Here is a 20,542-nt window from a genome sequence, read left to right on the forward strand (position 1 = left end):
TATGTAGAACCTATACAGAACTGCATGCAGTTGTGGGGGGAGGGAGGGGGGTAGTGGGGGGTAGGTGTGGGGGGGATAAAATCTCAATTGTATGGCAGTGATTGTTAAACATTAAAAAATAATAAAAAAACAAACAAACAACTCATTGATGGTGATACAATATGAAAAGATTTGAACCCAAATCAATCATGTTATTTACAAGCAAATTCAGTACAAAATGTTTACCAAGATCAAATTCTACCAGACATATGACACACAAATGAAATTCTTAGAAAATAGGAAAAGTGTGGTATTTTAATTAATGTATCAATAACATTAAAGACTATACTGTTTATAACTAAATGTATTATGCATATGTGTATATGTGTGTATGAATATGCCATAAATATACCATGTCCATATGTCTGGAACTGTCCATATACAAGCAATTATGTTTAAAAAATTAAGTGGAAAAACTTCCTAACAATTAAAACTCCTTTGAAATATAATGGTCTCTAAAAAAAAAAAAAAAAAAAAGAACTATTCTGGTTCTGACATTCCTCTGCTCAAAGCCTTCACTAGCTCCCTAGTGTTTAAAGGAGAAAGTCCAAATTCCCAAGTTCAGTATTCTAGGTCATCCACGATTCAGCTCCTCCCTACCTTTATTTTTCTCTTATTCTCCTTGCCACCATGTACTCTACTTCCCATCCAAACTAGACTCTTTGCTGCCCCCTATCATGTGATTTCACGCTCTTCTCTCCACACACCAATCCCACCTTCTCAGGATACTGCAGCCCCCTTGTCCCTCTCCACCTGATGAAAGCCTGGCTTTTAGGCCTTGCGTAGATGCTGCCTCCTCCTCAAACACTAGTCTTTTCTTCCCTGATAGCAATGATTCTTCTCTCTTGTAGGCTCACACAGTGCTAGGCTAGAAGCTCTATGCTTCCTAAATATTTTTAACTAAATGTGGAAAAGACAGAGAATGAACATACACACTTCATACCTTCTCCTGTCTTATCTAAGGACAGATACTACCAATATGTTATTTGAGAACTGGCAGGAGGAAGGTATCAGTGGCTCTAAAAAGTACTGGGGCTTTGGGACCTCTGAGAAAAAAATCAATTTGTTACTCCTGGAGTTCAGGCCTTTCAAGCACATGAGCAGGAGGCAGTCTTCTGCATTACTGCCTTAGAAACATGGCTTCAAAGAAGTCAGTCATCTTATTTTCCCATATAAAGAAAAACCCTTAGCATCTAAGATAATTTACCAAGTATACAATGATTTGAGTGATGGTCAAAGCGACCAAACAGCTTTTTTTGTTCTCCAACCTAGCCTCTCTGATGTTCTCATTCAGCTACCAGTGGACAAGAGCCACCTAGAATCACTTCCAAAGGAAATGGTGCCATGTGTCTATCCCTACAGTTAAAGCTACCCACTGTCTCCTAAATGAAGGCAGCTGCACACTCAGCAGGCAGCTGGGAGAAGGGAGCGAGGGGAACGCTAAGAATTCTGAGATACCTAGCTGACCAGTCCCAGGCAGAATTCAGCCTGTCTGTATTTAAGAATACATAAGCAGGCAGATATTGACATATTAGTGACCACCAACTTACATAGGCACCCTTAGTTTTGGGTATTTTATTTCAGAAAATGAGAGACTAACAATAAAACCCAAAACTGTAATCATTCTACCACTTTGGGAGTCTTACAGGAATTGACCTGTTCTGGTCATTCCACAAACAAAAGAGAGCTGAGACATGATTAGGGGGCTGTCCTAATGTGGCAAAAGCCTGTTTTAACAGAATTAAAGTAGGACAATTACTTGAATTTTCAGAAAAATCCAGCGAAGCACAGAATCTATGGGCAACTCAGACACAGTCTCATTTGTCACAGTTCCTGTTTTTCTACTAAGTGTCAGACAGATCCCATACTTACTATTTGGCTGAGTCGGAGAGCTGATATTCTCGCCTCCTGTCATAACACTCCTGGATTCCAGGGTCATTCCACAAAGTCTTAATTGCACTTACATATTGATGCTCAAATGTTGTGACCTTTTCAACATCAACCTCTCGAATCAGCAGTGCATTGGCCTTTTAAAGCAAGAGAAAAAAAAGAGAGTGGTTTACTGGTTCCAGGTCTGGCCAATCTGTGTGCTTTTATCACCCAGGTATTAAATCTCACAGTCAGTTCACCAGGCAAGCTGTGAATATGACTAGCTTTGGTGACACAAAGAAGCAATTTAAAAAATGAGGATTTCCAAAATCACTTAATTTTAACTTGAATATTCACTAGCTAGAAGAGCAGGTTTATTCCTACATGGTCTTAGATGCAATTACATCAATAAGGTTTTCCCAAAAACATATCCACAATGCCTCCCCCAGTGACATGAATATATCCAGGAATGAGCATAGCCCACAGGAAAGGACATTTTTACCCAGTTTTGTTTTTGGGGGTTTTTTTTGCTGTACATGAGGAGGTTTTTTTTTGTTCTCACACACATACACACTTTCCAAAAAACCCAAAGAGAGACCTAAATGAAATTTCTGCCCTAATTCAACAGGGTGGAACTAGATGGCATTTTTACTAGCGAGAACATTCAATTCCCTTTCTTAGCCCTGTTCAGTTCTAATCTGATCAATTTGTGATTTCTCAAAAAACCCTCCGAGTTGAAAGGGATTTAAGAATCATCTAGGCCAATCCCTACCAGAAACATGGTGGCAGGAGCCAAAGAAGGTCATCACCAAGATGAAGTTCCCATCCCTTTTCAAGATCCCCATTCTAAGGTTCCTAACAGAGCCTCTGTTTGGAATCTTTCAGTCACAAGAATGCAGCATCTCACAAGATAGCCTGCTCCACTGTAAGCCAACAGGAGCATATAAGTTCTGGGAGGGCAATGATTGCTTTCTGTTCTGTCTTTGTATTCGCAGCACTCAGTCCTCTACTTACATAGCAGACAACAAATACTCACTGAATGAACAGGTAGAAAATAGCGAGAAAACTCTTTCTGTTATGAAGCCAAAATCTTCTTTAACTTCTACTCATCAATTCTAGTTTTGCCTTCTGGTGCCACATAAAATAAACCTGGTTCCTTCTTTCATGTAGTCATAAAATTATAAACATAAATACGTCGTAAACATCTATGTGAAAAACACTGTCCTTGGTGCCACCAATGCAGAGACAAAAATAAAACATTTCCTGTCATCAAAGAGCTTATACTCTACTAAGGAGACAGAATAGCTACAGAGATGAGCAAAAACAAAGTGTTTGAACAGGGAAAGAACACTGACAATTAGAGGAGGGTATAGATAAATCAAGGAAGGCTTTACAGAGATCATGGCTCCTGAATTAAGTCTTGAAGGAAGTTAAGGCTGTTAAGAGGAAGGAGTAGAAAAGCATAATCGGTAATATCAACAACAAAAACAATAAAAATCATATGATTATATCCATACAGAAAGGGCTTAACAAAATATAATACCCATTCCTATTAAAAATACTAGAAAGCATAGAAATAAATGAAGATTTTCTTACCACAAAGAATGAACATTATCTATAATGGGGATAAACCAGAAGGCTTCCCAATGTGATCGGGGTGAAACAAGGATGTCCACTATCACCATTATTATTCAATACTGCACTTAAAATGCTAACCATAGCAGTAAGAAAACAAACAGAAGAGGGGCAGAGCCAAGATGGTGGAGTAGAAGGACAGACCTGCTCTAGCTCTCCTCCCATAGCCCATAAAATGCCTGTAAAAAATGATTCTAAACAAATTCTAGAGCAGCAGAAGCTACAAAACAATAAAGTGAAAGAGATTTTCAGCCCAAGACAGACTGGAAGGCCGACAGGAATGGTCTATCGCACCAGACTCAGAGTGGAGTGCAGCCCAGTTGTGGCACAGCACAACCCAGGTAGGACTGAAGCAGGCTTCGGGCTCGGAAACATGGGTAGCAGCTTCGGTTCCCAGATTTCTCAACCCACAAACGCCAAAGACAGCTTCAAAGGTCAGTAAGAAAGCTCTTTCACCTGGGTGAGAGGGGAGTGCACTCTCAGCCTAAAGACCCTGGGAGGAACAGAGCAGCTGATCTGAGACTCAGTTCTGAGTTATGGTCCTGGGGTGAGAAGGACTACTGGCATGGTGGAGCTAATTGTGGCTGTAGAGAGGGAACCTTATTCCCAGATCTTGGGCAAAAAAGAGTGCTTGTGGTTGCTTACAGACCAGAGCTCAGGCCAGGAGAGAAGTAAACTCCTCTCCCTTGATTGTGCCACCTTGGAGGAACTGAGAACTTACAGGTCCCTAGAATATACCCTCCACTTGAGAAAGGATTCAAAAGTCAAGTAACTGGCTTGGAAAATGCCCAAAAAAGGGGGAAAAAATAAGGCTGAAGAAGGTTACTTTCTTGGTAAACAGATATTTTCTTCCATCCTTTCAGATGAGGAAGAATAAAGCATACCATCAGAGGAAGACATAAAAGTCAAGGCTTCTACAACCAAAACCTCCAAAAAAAAAAAATATGCAATGATCTCAGGTCATGGAAGAGCTCAAAAAGGATATTGAAAATCAAGTAAGAGAGGTGGAGGAAAAATTGGGAAGAGAAATGAAAGTGATACAAGAAAATCATGAAAAGTGAGTCAACTGCTTGCTAAAAGAGACCCAAAAAAATGTTGAAGAAAATAACACCTTTAAAAATAGACTAACCCAAATGGCAAAAAAAAAATCCAAAAAGACAATGAGGAGAAGAATGTTTTAAAAAGCAGAATTTGCCAAATGGAAAAGGAGGTTCAAATGCTCATGGAAGAAAACTTATTTAAAAACTAGAATGGAGCAAATGGAAGCTAATGACTTTATGAGAAAGTAAGAAATTACAAAAAAAAACCCAAAAGAATGAAAAAATAAAAGACAATGTGAAATATCTCACTGGAAAAATAACTGACCTGGAAAATAGATCTAGGAGAGATAATATAAAAATTATTGGTCTACCTGAAAAGAGACCAATCAAAAAAAGAGACATCATCTTCCAAGAAATTATCAAGGAAAACTGCCCTGATAATATAGACCCAGAGGGTAAAATAGAAATGGAAAGAATTCACCAATCACCTCCTGAAAGAGATCCCAAAAGGAAAACTCCTAGGAATATTGTAGCCAAATTCCAGAGTTCCCTGGTCAAGGAGAAAATATTACAAGTAGCCAGAAAGAAACAATTCAAGTATTGTGGAAACACAATCAGGATACCACAGAACTTAGAAGCTTTTACACTAAGAGATTGAAGGGCTTGGAATATGATATTCCAGAGGTCAAAGGAGACAGGATTAAAACCAAGAATCACCTACCCAGCAAAACTGAGATATGATACTTCAGGAAGAAAAATGGAATTTCAATGAAATAGAGGGCTTCCAAGCAGCATTCTTGTTGAAAAGACCAGAGCTGAATGGAAAATCTGACTTTCAAATACAAGAATCAAGAGAAACATGAAAAGGTAAACAGGAAAGAGAAGCCTTAAGGAACTCATTAAAGTTGAATTGTTTACATTCTTACATGGAAAGATGTTATTTGTAACTCATGAGACGTTTTTCAGTATTAGGGTAGTTAGAAGGAATATATATATATATATATATATATATATATATATATATATATATATATATATGTAGGTATGTATGGTCATGTATGTATGTGTATATTATATAGGTATAGGTAAGTATATGTACACGGGTATATTTATATATACACACAAAGAGGACACAAGGTGAGCTGAATATGAAGAGAGAATACCTAAAAAAAATAAAATTTACTGTTGAATGGAATGTACTAGGAATAAGAGAAAGGGAGAGGTAAAATGTAACAAATCATCTCACATAAAAGTGGAAAGAAAGAGCTTTTACAGTGGAGGGGAAGAGGGAAGAGATGAAAGGAAATAATTGAGTGTTACTCTCATGGGATTTGGCTTAAGGAGGGAATAACAGATGCTCAATTGGATATGGAAGTCTATTTTACCCTGCAGAAAGACAAGAGAAAAGAGGATGGGAGAAGGAAGATAACAGAAGGGACAACAAACTGGGGAAAGGGATAATCAGAAGTAAACACTATTGTGGGAGGACAGGTAAAGGGAGAGAATGGAATAAATGAAGGGCAGGATAGGAGAGAGGGAAATGTGGTTAGTCTTTTACAACATAACTATTATGGAAGTGCTTTGCATTGTTGCACATGTATGACCTACATTGAATTGCTTGTTTTCTTAATGAGGGTGGGTTGGGAGGGAGGGAGACAGTGTGGAAATCAAAGTTTTGGGAATGAATGCTGAAAGTTGTTTTAGCATGCAACTGGAAATTAAGCTAGATAGGCAATGGAGTATAGAAATCCATTTTTCCCTACAGTAATACAGAGGGAAAGGGGGATGAAAGGCTGGGTAATAGAAGGGAGGACAAACTGGAAGAAGGGGTGGATGGGGTGCATGCTGTCCTGGGGTGGGAAATGGGGAGAGATGGGGAAAAAAACTTTGAATTCAAATTCTTGTGGAAGTTAATGTTAAGAACTGAAAATAAATAAATTATATATTTAGAAAAATAAAAAGAAAATTGAAAGAATAAGAATAGGCAATGAGAAACAAAACTAATGCTCTTTGCAGACTATATGATGGCATACTTAAAGAACCCTAGAGAATCAGCCAAAAAACTATCAGATACAGTCAACTTTAGCAAAGTTGCAGGATATAAAATAAACCTATTTTAAATCATTAGCATTCCTATAATATTACCAATAAAATCCAGCAGGAAGAGACAGAAAGAGAAAATCCATTTGAAATAACTGCTGAGAGTATAAAATACTTAGGATTCTATCTGCCAAGACACACCCAGGAACTTTATTAACACAATTACATAACACTTCACACAAATAAAGATGGATTTAAACAATCAGAGAAATATTAATTGCTCATAGGTAAGTCAAACCAACATAAAGACAATTCTACCTAAAATTTATTTCTTCAGTGCCATGCCAATTAAATCACCAAAGAATTATTCTATAGAACTAGAAAAAAGTAACAAAACTCATCTTCTTCATCTGGAAGAACAAAAGGTCAAGAATATCAAGGGAATCAATGAAAAAAATGTAAAGGAAGGCAACCTAGTAGTACCAGATTTCAAACTATATAACAAAGCAATCTGGTACTGGCTAAGAAATACAGTGGATGAGCAGTGGAACAGATTAAGTACATAATACATGGAAGTAAATGATTACTGCGATCTAGTGTTTAATAAACCCCAAAATCCAAACTTGGGGAGAAGAACTTACTACTCAACAAAAAGTGCTAGGAAAACTGGAAAATGCTCAGGCAGATACTAGGCACAGACCAACATCTCACACCATATACCAAGATAAGGTCAAATTGGGCATATTATTTCAACGTGAAGGGTGATGTCATAAGCAAATTAGGGGAACATGGAAAAAATTATCTATTAGATCTACGGATAAGGGAAGACGTTTACGACCAAACAAGAAGATGACAAGAGGTAAAATGAAAAAATTCTAATTTCATGAAATTAAAAAGGTTTTAAACAAACAAAACCAATGCAGCCAAAATTAGAGGGAAAGCAAGAAATGAGGGAGCGGGGGATTTTTACAGCAAGTTTCTCTGATAAATGTCTCATTTCTCAAATACATAGGGAACTGAGCCAAATTCATAAAAATAAGAGCTATTCTCCAACCTGATAAACAATCAAAGGACATGAATAGGCAGTTTTCAGACAAAACAATCAAAGCTATCTATATTCATATGAAAATATGCTCTAAATTACTAATAATTAGAGAAATATACATTGAAACAACTCTGACATATCACCTCAAACCTATAAGATTGGCTGATATGATAAAAAAGAAAAATGACAAATAAAGGAGGGGAGGTGGAAAAACAGGCAAATTTAATACACTGCTGGTAGAATTGTGAACTGATCCAACCATTCTGGACTACAATTTGGAATTATGCCCAAAGAGCTATAAAACTGTGCCTACTCTTTGACCCAGCAATACCACTATTAGGTCTGTATTACAGAGATCAAAGAAAAAGGGAAAGGATGTACAAAATACATACAAAAATATTTACAGTGGCTCTTTTTGTGGTGGCAAAGAATTGAAAATTAAGAGGATGCCCAAAAATTGGAGAAAGACTGAAAAAGTTGGGGTAAATGATTGTGACAGAACACTATTTTGCTGTAAGAAATGATGGACAGAATGCTTTCAGAAAAACCTGGGAAGACTTACATGAACTGATGCAAAGTGAAGTGAGCAGAAACAGGAGAACTTAGTACATAGTTAACAGCAATATTGTAACAACCATCAACTGTGAAAAAAACTTAGTTACTTTGATCAAGATAATGATCCAAGACAATTCAAAGGACCCATGATGAAAAACACTACCTCCATAGAGAGAACTGATTAACTCTGGGTGCAAACTGAAGCATATTTTTTCCACTTTATTTTTTTGTTTTTTTAAAAACAACATGACTAATAAAGAACTTTGTTAATGGGGATCATACTGCTTGCCTTCTCAGTAGGTAGGGGAAAAATTGGAGGGGGGTAAAGAATTTGGAATTCAAAATTTTAAAAATGAATGTTAAATAAAAACAAAGAGAAAGAAAAAAGACACCATGATTAAAGATGCAATACCTACTTCAGCTAGTGGGCTAGTAGGCCAGCAGACCTGTCTGGTTGGAATACAGAACACATGACAGAACACAGTATGAGTAAGTGCTTTAAATGTGAGGCTGAAGAGTTTGTATTTTATCTTAGAAGCAACAGAATGCCTCCGAAGATTTCTGAACTGGGGAGTAACACTAGCAGACCTATGCCTTTGGAAAATTATTTTGGCAGGGATGTTGTAGATAGATTCAAGAGAACCATTAGGCAGCTACTGGAATAGCAAGAGAGAAGTGAGGATGGCCCCAAACTAAGGTAGAGGTCACGTGAAAGTGAAATAAGGCAATGGATCTGAGAGATGAACTGGCAGAAGTCAAGAATAACTTGATATTCTGAAGGACACATTTGTAGGCAGCAGGAAAAGGGACAGAAAATAAGAAAAGACAGAACATGAGAGACAAAGATGCACTGACTAAAGAAGCAACTTCCAAAAGAGGCAGGAGAGCTGTGAGATTAAGGGTATAAGGAGAAGTCTTCACCTTAGAAAGGAAAAAGGTCACCCAAACCTTAGAGAGTCAAGAAAAGGAAAGAAAGACTATAGCTGATGTAATTAGGTAGCTAAAAAACAAAAGCATGGGAAGATTCTTTAGGTCGGCAATGTAAAGAAAGGTGGAAAGGAGAGTGCAGGGAATTATCCTTCCATGACCTTTGAGCTCCTTCAGGCCCTGGATGTGCCATCAGAAATGGGACCATAGATGTAGATGGGGGGTTGGGGAATGTGGAACCTAATTCAAATGAATAAATGTCTATTAAAAACCTAATACCAGAACTATACTAGGTGCTGGACAAAAATAAAAACTATCTCTTGCTCTCAAGGAGTTTATATTCCACTGGAACTTAACAGCAGATGGCTTCTATTAGTAAAAAACAAAGTTGAAAGGGAGGGGAGGGTTGAATAAAGAACTTGTTAAGATAAGGATGATTCTTTGAAGGAGAGAGAAAGGAGAGATATATTGGGAAATTAAGGTAATGTAAAAACAAAACCTATTGATAAAAATTTTAAAAGCAAAAGTTATCTTTTAAAAGATAAAGTCAATCAGGGAAGAATAAAGGGGTATAGCAATGAGAGCCCGGGTGAGATTGGATAACAAATTTTTAGTGGACCCAGTTAGCACAGCTGTAACCTTCAGTAGTAGTTCACCAAAGTTCTAAGTATGAGTTGATGAGATATATGGTGGAGATAACTCAGAAATCTGGCATAACTGAAGTGGCAATAAAATAAGTAATATGAGATTCATGGACAGACGAAAGGTTAGAGCCGAATAATCAACTGTGGGATCAAGACTGTAAAGGGAAGTTGAGACCCACGTAGGAGTAATGTACTAGGAAAAGTGGTGGAATAGAGAAATTGGTGAAGGGCATGTTTAAGAGCAAGAAAAAAGGAAAAAATAGGAGACATTACAGTCTAAGATGAAAATTTCATTGTTAAAGGTCATGAAGATAATACAGTTAGTTACAGGTGACAGTGAGGTTGAAGGTATGACCAGAAGGTTAAAATGCAGATCAAAGAAGCTGAGAAATTTGATGAACTGAAAGTCTAAGATGTCTGAGGAGACATCATTGTGTATGCTGGAGGCTCCAAATATGAGGACAGGGTTTAAGGTAAAGAGAAAGACTATGTGCCAGGTTCTAAACTCCATAAGAAAGGAGAGTGACCTAAAAACTAGTACATCACTGCAACAAGGAAATGAGACAGAAACTTCTGCACCCACACTCCTCTAGAAGAGGCAGGCAGTAAGATGCAAGAAGTATGCCTACCTAGTGTGTCAAAATAGTAAGAGGAGAACCCAATACTAGAGTGGGTAACACTGTCTTTAGGAAGGAGTCAAGTTTCCTTAAATGCAAAAACATGGGAAGAGTAAAAGAGGAAAAAATTTAGGATGGAGAAAATATATTATTGTATAAATAATGTATTATATTAGACCAGATTTTCTAAGACCACAATGGAAAGGAAAGGCATCAGAGAGTAGGGCTAATGGTAGGCCAAAAGGGTTCTCAATTTAGTAGAGAGACTGAATCATTAAGACTGAATATAAGGAGGCAATGGTGTGTAAGCTGTAGGATAAGGGAAGTACCAACTCAATATGCATTTATTAAGCAGCTATGTAACAAGTACTGCAGACACTAAGACAAAAATGATTCAGGTCTTGAGTTCAATGAGCTAATTGTAAAGATCCTCTCCAGGGAAGCCTACAACTTCACATCAGTGTTTCACCCCTTTTTCCCCTCTCCAGCTATACACTACTTTCTGACAGTCCAGAAAGGATCCACCCTGAGAGAGGCTGAATGATTTACATAGTTCCATCCTGTTAAACTTTCCCTACCCCAGTAATTCTGAACTCCTAGTCATTAACCTTCAAGCCCTCCATCCTCCACTAACCCCATTCCCTAGAATTCAATCTCTTCTCCCATTCTCACTCCAGGATCTACCCACCCTCTTCTACTGTGCTCTCTGGAATGCCTGCTCCACAGGAAATTACTTTGCTTTCATCTTTAACCTCTTTCTTAGTATTCAAATTTCTCCACTTTTACTAATGCATAGTTTATTCTTTTCTCCCCACTACCAGAGCTCTCCTTCTACCACTATTTCCCATTAACCCCTCTTTCTCAGAAGCTCATTTAATCCATACCTAATCACCCAATCAAGACTCTGGTAGCTCTTATAAACCAATATGCAGGACATTTTCCTTCCTTCCTCAGTGCCTGGCTCACAGACTGTCTTTTCCCCAGCTCCTGCCCTCACATACAAGGGGACTTCAACATACTCACTAACAATCCCTCAAATACTATAACCAACTAGTTCCTCAACTTACTCATTTCCTGTGACCCTCTCCTCCATCCCACTTCATCCATGTTCATAAACCCTTAAATTTCCTTTATCTGATCACAAACTGTTGGCATTCAACCTCTCTCCCTTAGCTTTGCAAACTCTATTCCTATTCTTTTTCCTCATCATGACCTCCAATTCTTCTACCCGTTAGTTCTTTTCTAGTCCACACCCTTACACTCTCCACCCTTCCCTATCCTGACCCTTTAGGGAGCAGATTTAACTCTACAATGTCTTGTTCTCTCAAGTTCCTTACTCTCTCATCTTATCATGCCCTGCCAAGCTTTTCAGCCTTGGATTGCTCCTTCCATCCATTGTTTTTGTTTCCACTCATATGCTGATGAAAGAAGCTGGAGAAAAAAATTTTTTCAAATGCTAATGGGGTCCATTACAAATTTATATTATATAATCTCAATTGGGCCCTCCTGGCCACAAGGAAATCCTTTCACACCCCTCTAGCCAATTCACTATCTCACTTGAGTTTTCCAAACTTTTTCTTCCCTCCTCAAATTCCATGGTATCCCCTCTCCCAGTTTTCTCAGCTGAAAACTTTGCCTCCTATTAAACTGAACAAATTGGGGCCACTCACCCAGAACTCCCTCTTCTCTCCTCCTCATGTCACATCATTTGGATAAATTCCTCCAGTGTCTCTTCCTTTATTCCTCTCTCACACAAAGTCCTTCCTGCCAAGGCAAACCTCTCTACATGTGTAAATGACCCCATACCATCTTCTCCAGCAAAAAGGCCCCTCTGTATCTCCACTTTCTCACTAATGTTCAATATCTCCCTGCCCACTGGCTTCTTCCTTAAGGCCTATAAACATGATGATAGGTCTCCATTCTCAAAAAACCTACACTTGATCCATCCATCCCCACTAGCTATCATCCTATATCGCCCCTCCCTTTTCTAGCAAAACTCCTTGAAAATGCTGCCTATAGTCTGTGCTACCATTTCCTTTCCTCTCACTCTCTTAACTCTCTACAACCTGGCTTCTGACTTCATCATTCCACTGAAACTGCATTCTCCAAAGCTAACAACGTCTCTTCCCTGTCAAATCCAGTGTTCTTTCCTCAATCTTCTTCCTTCTTGAATCCTCTGCAGCTTTACCACTGTCAAGCCTTCTCTTTTCCTTTATTCTTTCTACATTTTTATGGCATTGCTCTTTCCTGGTTTTTCTACCTGTCTCACCACTTCCTCTCATAATCCTCTGCTGAATCTTGCTCCAGCAGGCTAACTGTAGGTATCCCCCTTTCTGGGCCGTTTTCTCTTCTCTCTATATATTAGTTGATTTGGTGACAACATCAGCTACCCTGGATTCAACTATCATCTTTTTAAAATTTTATTTATTTTTAATTTTCAACATTCACTTCCACAAGATATTGAGTTCCAGATTTTCTCCCATCTCTCCCCTCTGCCTACCCCAAGACGTTGTGAATTCCCCGTCCCCCAATCTGCCCTACTTCTATCACACCCCTCCCTTTTCTCATTCTCTTCCTCTCTATTTTCTTGTAGAACAAGATAGATTTCCAACTTCTCTCCCTCCCTTCCTCCCTCCCCATCCATCCCCACTGAGGAGGCAAGCAATTCGATATGGGTTATATATGTGTAGTCATTCAATACATTTCCATAACAGTCATGTTGTGAAAGACTAACTATATTTCCCTCCATCCTATCCTACCCCCTATTTATTCTATTCTCTCTTTTGACCCTGTCCTTCCTCAAAAGTCTTTACTTCTAATTTCCTCCTCCTCCCATTTGCCCTCCCTTCTGTCATCCTTCCCACCCCCCTGCTTTTCCCCTTCCCCCTACTTTCCTATAGTGTAAGACAGACTTTTCATACCAAATTCAATGTGCAGGTTATTCCCTCCTTAAGCCAAATGCAATGAGAGTAAGGTTCACTCTTTTCCTCTCACCTCCCCCCCTTCCCCTAAATTGAAAAAGCTTTTTCTTACCTCTTTTATGTGAGATAAATTTGCCCCATTCTATTTCTCTCTTTCTCCTCCCAATATATTCCTCTCTTACCTTTAATTTGGTTGTTTTTTAGATATCATCCCTTTGGGGTGGAGCCAAGATGGCAGAGTAGAAAGACACACATAAGCTACCTCCGAACCCACAGCCCATAAAATATCTGTAAAAAAGAACTCCAAACAAATTCTGGAGCAGCAGAAGCCACAGAACAAAGGAGTGGATGAGATTTCTGTTCCAGAGAGCCTGAAAACCTCTCGCAAAACGTCCTTCGTACTGTGGACCCGGAGTGGAGCCCAGCCCTCCTTGGCCCTGCGGCGCCGAGAGGAGCAGATCCGAGCAGGCTTCAGGGACAGAATCTCCAGCGGCCGCGCAGGTCCCTCCACCCACAGGTGACAAGGGTTGGTGAGAGGGTCTCTTTGGCGGGTCAAGAGGGGAGTGGGGTGCCCCCATAACTCAGGCCCCCTCAGGAGGCAGCAGCGGAGGCGGCAGCAGACCAGGGCTCCCCAAGCAGGCAGGAACTCGGATCCATTGTTGAAGGTCTCCACATAAACCCCCTGAGGGAACTGAGCCTGTGAGGCGGCCCTGCCCCCACCTGAGCACCTGAACTTAATCTCACACTGAATAGCAGCCCCACCCCTGCCCAAAGCCCTGAGGCTGGGAAGCAGCATTTGAATCTCACACCCCAAGCACAGGCTGGGCGGATCTGGAGGTGAAGTGGGTGTGAAGAGAATATTCAGAAGTCAAGTCACTGGATGGGAAAATGCCCAGAAAAGGGAAAAAAAATAAGACTATAGCAGGTAACTTTCTTGGTGAACAGGTATTTCCTCCCTTCCTTTCTGATGAGGAAGAACAATGCTTACCATCAGGGAAAGATACAGAAGTCAAGGCTTCTGTATCCCAGCCCACTCAATGGGCTCAGGCCATGGAAGAGCTCAAAAAGGATTTTGACAATCAAATTAGAGAGGTGGAGGAAAAACTGGGAAGAGCAATGAGAGACATGCAAGTGAAGCATGAAAAACAAGTAAACACCCTGCTAAAGGAGACCCAAAAAAATGCTGAAGAAAATAACATCTTGAAAAATAGGCTAACTCAATTGGCAAAAGAGGTTCAAAAAGCCAATGAGGAGAAGAAGGCTTTCAAAAGCAGAATTAGCCAAACGGAAAAGGAGATTCAAAAGCTCACTGAAGAAAATAGTTCTTTCAAAATTAGAATGGAACAGATGGAGGCTAATGACTTTGTGAGAAACCAAGTAATCACAGAACAAAACCAAAAGAACGAAAAAATGGACGATAATGTGAAATATCTCATTGGAAAAACAACCGACCTGGAAAATAGATCCAGGAGAGACAATTTAAAAATTATGGGACTACCTGAAAGCCATGATCAAAAAAAGAGCCTAGACATCAGCTTTCATGAAATTATCAAGGAAAACTGCCCTGAGCTTCTAGAACCAGAGGGCAAAATAAGTATTCAAGGAATCCACAGATCACCACCTGAAAGAGATCCAAAAAGAGAAATTCCTAGGAACACTGTGGCCAAATTCCAGAGTTCCCAGGTCAAGAAGAAAATATTGCAAGCAGCTAGATATCATCCCTTCATATTCAACTCACCCTGTACCCTCCATCAATATGATCCCTGCACCTACCCTAATACTGAGAAAAGTCTCAAGAGTTACAAATATTATCTTTCCATGTAGGAGTGTAAATAGTTCAATTTTAGTAAGCCCCTTATGATTTCTCTTTCCTGTTTACCTTTTCATGCTTCTCTTGGTTTTTATGTTTGAAAGCCAAATTTTCTATTTAGCTCTGGTCTTTTCATAAAGAATGCTTGAAAGTCCTCTATATCACTGAATGACCATTTTTTTCCCCTGAAGCATTACACTCAGTTTTTCTGGGTAGGTGATTGTTGCTTTTAATCCTATCTCCTTGGATCTCTGGAATATCACATTCCAAGCCCTTCAATCCCTTAATATAGAATCTACTAGATCATGGGTTATCCCGTTTGTGTTTCCACAATACTTGAATTGTTTCTTTCTGGCTGCTTGTAATATTTTCTCCTTGACCAGGGAACTCTGGAATTTGGTTACAATATTCCTAAAAGTTTTCCTTTTGAGATCTCTTTCAAGAGGTGATCGGTGGATTCTTTCAATATCTATTTTACCCTCTGGTTCTAGAACATCAGGACTGTTTTCCTCAATCATTTCTTGAAAGATGATGTTTAGGCTCATTTTTTGATTATGACTTTCAGCTAGTCCAATAATTTTTAAATTGTCTCTCCTGGATCTATTTTCCTGGTCAGTCATTTTTCCAATGAGATATTTCATGCTGTCTGCTATGTTTTCATTCCTTTGCTTTTGTTTTATAATTTCTTGATTTTTCATAAAGTCACTAGCTTCCATCTGCTCCATTCTAATCTTTAAGGAATTATTTTCTTCAGTGAGTTTTTGGACCTCCTTTTCCATCTGATCAATTCTGCTTTTTAAGAGATTCTTCTCCTCACTGACTTTTTGGATGTCTTTTACCATTTGTGTTGGTCTATTTTTTAAGGTGTTATTTTCTTCAGCATTTTTTGGGGTACCCTTTAAGTAAGCAATTGACTCATTTTTTCATGATTTTCTTGCATCACTCTCATTTTTCTTCCCAATTTTTCCTCTTCTCTTACTTGATTTTCAAAATCCTTTTTGAGCTCTTCCATGGTCTGAGACCAATTCATACTTTTCTTGTAAGCTTTGGATGGAGGAGCTTTGACTTTGTTGTCTTCTGGTTTTTTGTTTTTTTTTTTTTTAGTCTTCCTTGCTACCAAATTAAGATTTTATAATCTGATTCTTTTTCCAATTTTTGCTCATTTCCCTAGCCATTTACTTAAGTAAATGAGCTCTTTGGAGCGTTTTGTCAAGGTAGTTCTCTGCTTCCAGTGGGGGTAAGGGGGTGCACTATCCACCATTCAATTCCCCCACAATCTGTGAGCCTAGAGTTCCAGAAAACAGCCACTACCATTGCCCCTGCTACTGGGGCTGCTGCAGGCTTTTCCACCCCCTCTGCCACCTCGGGGCTGGGGCTGGGGCCAGACCACTCTACTCTCCCTCATAGGTCCAACAGGTTTTTGCCTCTGACCTTCCAATTTGTCCTCGGCATTCTGGGGTTGTGAAGGCTGGAAAACTCCACAGGTGCCAGAGATTCGGTCCCCCAAGGCCTGCTCAGGTCCCATCTGTGTCAGCATGGCCCATGGTGGACTGCACTCTGCTCCCAGCATGGTGCAACAGACTCTTCTCGTCGATCTTCCAGGCTGTGTTGGTCTGGAGATTTGCTTCACACCATCATTCTGTGGGTTCTGCAGCTCCAGAATTTGTTTAGAGTAATTTTTTATAAATATTTGGCTGGGCTTGGGGGAAGAGTTTTAAGAAGTCTCTGCTTCTACTCCCACCATCTTGGCTCCACCCCTCAATTATCATCTTTATGCTAAAAGATTCTCACATCTATTTGTCCAGCCATAACCTTACCCCAACTTTCAGTCTTGCATTTCTAACTGCCTATTACATATCTCCGACTGGATTTCCTGCAAGCACTTTAAACTTAACACATCCAAAGCTTCATTATTCGTTATCTTTCCTTCAAACTCTCCCCTCATTTCCTAATTTCTCTAATGTCAAGGATACCACTATTCTCCCAATCACCTTGGCTCACAGCCTTGGATGTCATTCTCAACTCTGAATCTCTCTTACCCGCTACATCCAATCAGTTGCCAAGTCCCACTGATTTTACCTTTCTAACATCTCTATAACATATATGTCTCCTTTTGTTCTCTGACATTACCACCACTCGGGTAAGGGTTTTCACTACCTCATACCTTGATTATAGTAAAAGTCTTCCATTTGGTCTCCCTGACTCAAATTTCTCCCCACTCTAGTACATCCTCCACTAGGCTGTCAAACTGATCCTCCTAAAGTATAAGTCAGCTCATGTCACACCACAACTCCAGTGATTCCTATTATCTCTAATATTAAATATAAAACAGCCTATTTGATTTTTATTAAGTCTTTCATATGCTGGTCCCTTTCCTACCTTTCCTGTCTTGAACTCCCCTCCACTAACTCCTCAAACTAGTGATCCTGGCATCTTTGTTGTTGAACACAACAATCTACCTCCTGACTCTAAGCCTTTTCCCTGGCTATCCTCCAGGCCTAGAATTCTCTCCTTCCTCTTTTCCACCCCCTAGCTTCTTTCAGATCCCAGCTAAAATATCCCTTAAAAAGCCTTTTCCAATCCCCCTTAACTCTACTGCCTTGCCCCTTAAATTATTTCCACTTTATCCTGCCTATATTGTGTGAATAGTTGTTTGCCTATTGTATCCAATATTAGACAGTAAACTTCTTGAAGGCAGAGCTATCTTTTACCTTTCTTTATATCCCCAACACTTTTAGCCAGTGCCTGGTTAATATTAGGTGCTTAATAAATACCATGGTAAGATGAAAAGCTCTTGTATGAAGATCTAAGCAGAGAAAGAGGCAATTTTGTCATTCAAGTTTACTACAGACCACAGTCTGGAGTAAATGGAGAAACAGTCGATAGAATATAGCTTGGGAAACAGATCACAAGGTCACAGGACGATAGAATAAGAGCTTGAAGGGGTTTCAGAAGTTATTGAGTCAACCTCCTCATTTTACTTAAGAGGAAACTGAGAAACTGAGAGGTTAAGTTGCCAGGGTCATATAAGCTAGTAAGACAGAGGTAAGATATGAAAACAGGTTTTTCTAACTCTAGTTTATATTTCTTATTGATGTCCACTGAAGGAAAAGTACAGAGAAGAGAAAAACTGATTTGGTAAATATAACAGGTGAGGAAAAATGGTGTCTGAGAATGGTAATTAGATCTCTAGATCACAGCTTAAAATACAGAAACGACAGACTCTTGGCCAACAAGGGTCAGAAAGAATGTATTGCCTTCAGATAGCAGGTGAAGAAGCATGCCTCCCCAGTACCTCACAGAGAACTAATGGATGAGTGTACAGAATGAGGTATACATTTTCAGTCATAATTAACATGCTGATTTGTTTCACTTGACTATACTTATGTTATAGGTGAGAGCTTTTGGGGGAAGTGTGGAGAGAGTTGTGTGTAATGAAAGCAATACAAGCAAATAAGAAAGAAAAGGGGGAAGAGGTCAGTGAAAATTTATCACATACAAAGAAGACAACAGAAGGATTTTGAGAGGAGGACAAAGATGAACAGGGCAGCTTTGCTATTACAGATTTAATATAAATTTATAGCAACTATACATAATAGAAGTTTAATTTCATATATGATCTACTTTTCCATTCTTTTTATGCTCTTATTTGTAGGAGTTAACCCCATGACCTCAAATGTCTAGAAACAAACTCCAAAGCTTATTTAACAAGCCCAATGCAAAGAGGTAAATTCAATAGGTATCACAGACTTATTTGGTGAGAAAAAACCCATGATGTAATATGCTTCTGAATGAATATATCTCATTTAAAACAAAGAATCATTTTTAAAAATGGAGGAAGTCAAAGGGTGGAGAAGCACTATATATTAAGAAGGTATATGCTAATGAAAGAAAATTCGGGAGTGAGACAAAAGAACACAGAGTGGAAAGCACTTTGTTGAAGATCAAAGAAGACAGAAAAAGAAGAAATTATGCCTGTAAACCAGCTAGATAGAAAGAGGAAATAAATAAGAAATGTGAGAAACAGATCACAAGCCTGGGACAGAGATAATATGGTAGTGGAGGGGACTTCAATTATCTTGACAACTGTTAGAGCTTTCTTCTCTCTCAAAAGTAAAGCAGCTAGCTCTTTTTGTGGTGACAAAGAAATAGGAACTGAGGGGATACCCATCAATTGGGAAATAGCGGAACAAGTTGTGGTATATGATTCCAATGGAATACTATTGTGTTATAAGAAATGATGAGCAGGACGGTTTCAGAAAAACTTGGGAAGGCTTATATGAATTGAAGTAAAGTGAAGTGAGCAGAACCAGGAGAGCATTATACACAGCAATATTGTAAAGATGATCAAATGTAAAAGACCTAAGAACCCTGATCAAGATAAAGATCCAAGACAATTCCAAAGAACCCAGGAAGAAAAATGTTTTCTACTTCCAGAGAGAAATGATGAACTCTAAGTCCAGACTGAAGCATACTTTTTTAACTTTCTTTATTTTTCTTGGTTTTTGTGTTTTCCTTTGCAACAAGCTAATATGCAAATATGTTTTGCACAACTTCACATGTATAATCAACATCCTACTGCTTGCCTTCTCAGTGGTTGTGGGAGGGCATGGGAAGGAAAGAGGAGAATTCAGAACTCAAAAATTTTAAAATGAATGTTAAATTTTTTTACATGGAATTGGGAAATGTTTAATAATATATTTACATAATAAATATACACATTTAAAATAAAGCAGCTAGTAATTTCTTTAATTACCATCATGAAAATTCATCCTTAAAAAGGGAGAGGAACTCTCAAGGGGAAATCCTATTCTGGATCTGATTCTAACTAACAGGAAGGAACTGGTTGCTAGGTTAGAAATTATGGGAAATGACCATTTCCCTTCTAGAGTTTGTGACAGAGAAGAAAGCTGGGCATAGTCTGGTATGATCCCTAGATTTGGGGAAAGCATATTCTAGGAGTGCAGAGAAAGGATAGGTTCTCAGGATTAAAATTGTACAGAGAAAGTCAGCCCAGGAGGGATAGGTAGCTCTCGAGAATAAAATTCTAAAAACCCAAAGGGAAATGATTCTGAAGAAGAAAAGTGGAATTTCTCTGAAGAGACTATTGTGGATACACCAGTAAATCACTAAGATTAAAAAAGAATTATATTAAATTTCAAAAAAGATATGTAAAAGAGATAGAAGCAAAAACAGGTAAAAAGAAGATGAAAATAAAAGAGCATAATGCTCTCTCTACCAGTGTCAGGAATGCTAAAGCTCAAAATAAGTTTAACTAAAGCTAAGAACAGGAAGGAATTGTTTTGCAGCATATTGGAGAAAAAGACAAATACAGAGAAAAACTAGGGCTGCTGTTTGGCATGGCTACAACAAGGATAAATGATTATCAAAAGGAGGAAG

General features: G+C 38.9%; 1 protein-coding gene across 1 annotated transcript in view; it reads right to left on the bottom strand.

The window, feature by feature from the left end:
- Nucleotides 1–20,542, bottom strand: part of GNA11 (G protein subunit alpha 11) — a 77,075-nt gene that overhangs the window by 12,529 nt on the left and 44,004 nt on the right. Inside the window, exon 3 of the mRNA XM_072601700.1 lies at nt 1,912–2,066. Coding sequence (XP_072457801.1) covers nt 1,912–2,066 — 155 coding nt within the window. The remainder of the gene's footprint in view (nt 1–1,911; nt 2,067–20,542) is intronic.

The sequence above is a fragment of the Notamacropus eugenii genome, chromosome 4 (genome assembly GCF_028372415.1).
Source record: "Notamacropus eugenii isolate mMacEug1 chromosome 4, mMacEug1.pri_v2, whole genome shotgun sequence".
NCBI classification, from domain to species: domain Eukaryota; kingdom Metazoa; phylum Chordata; class Mammalia; order Diprotodontia; family Macropodidae; genus Notamacropus; species Notamacropus eugenii.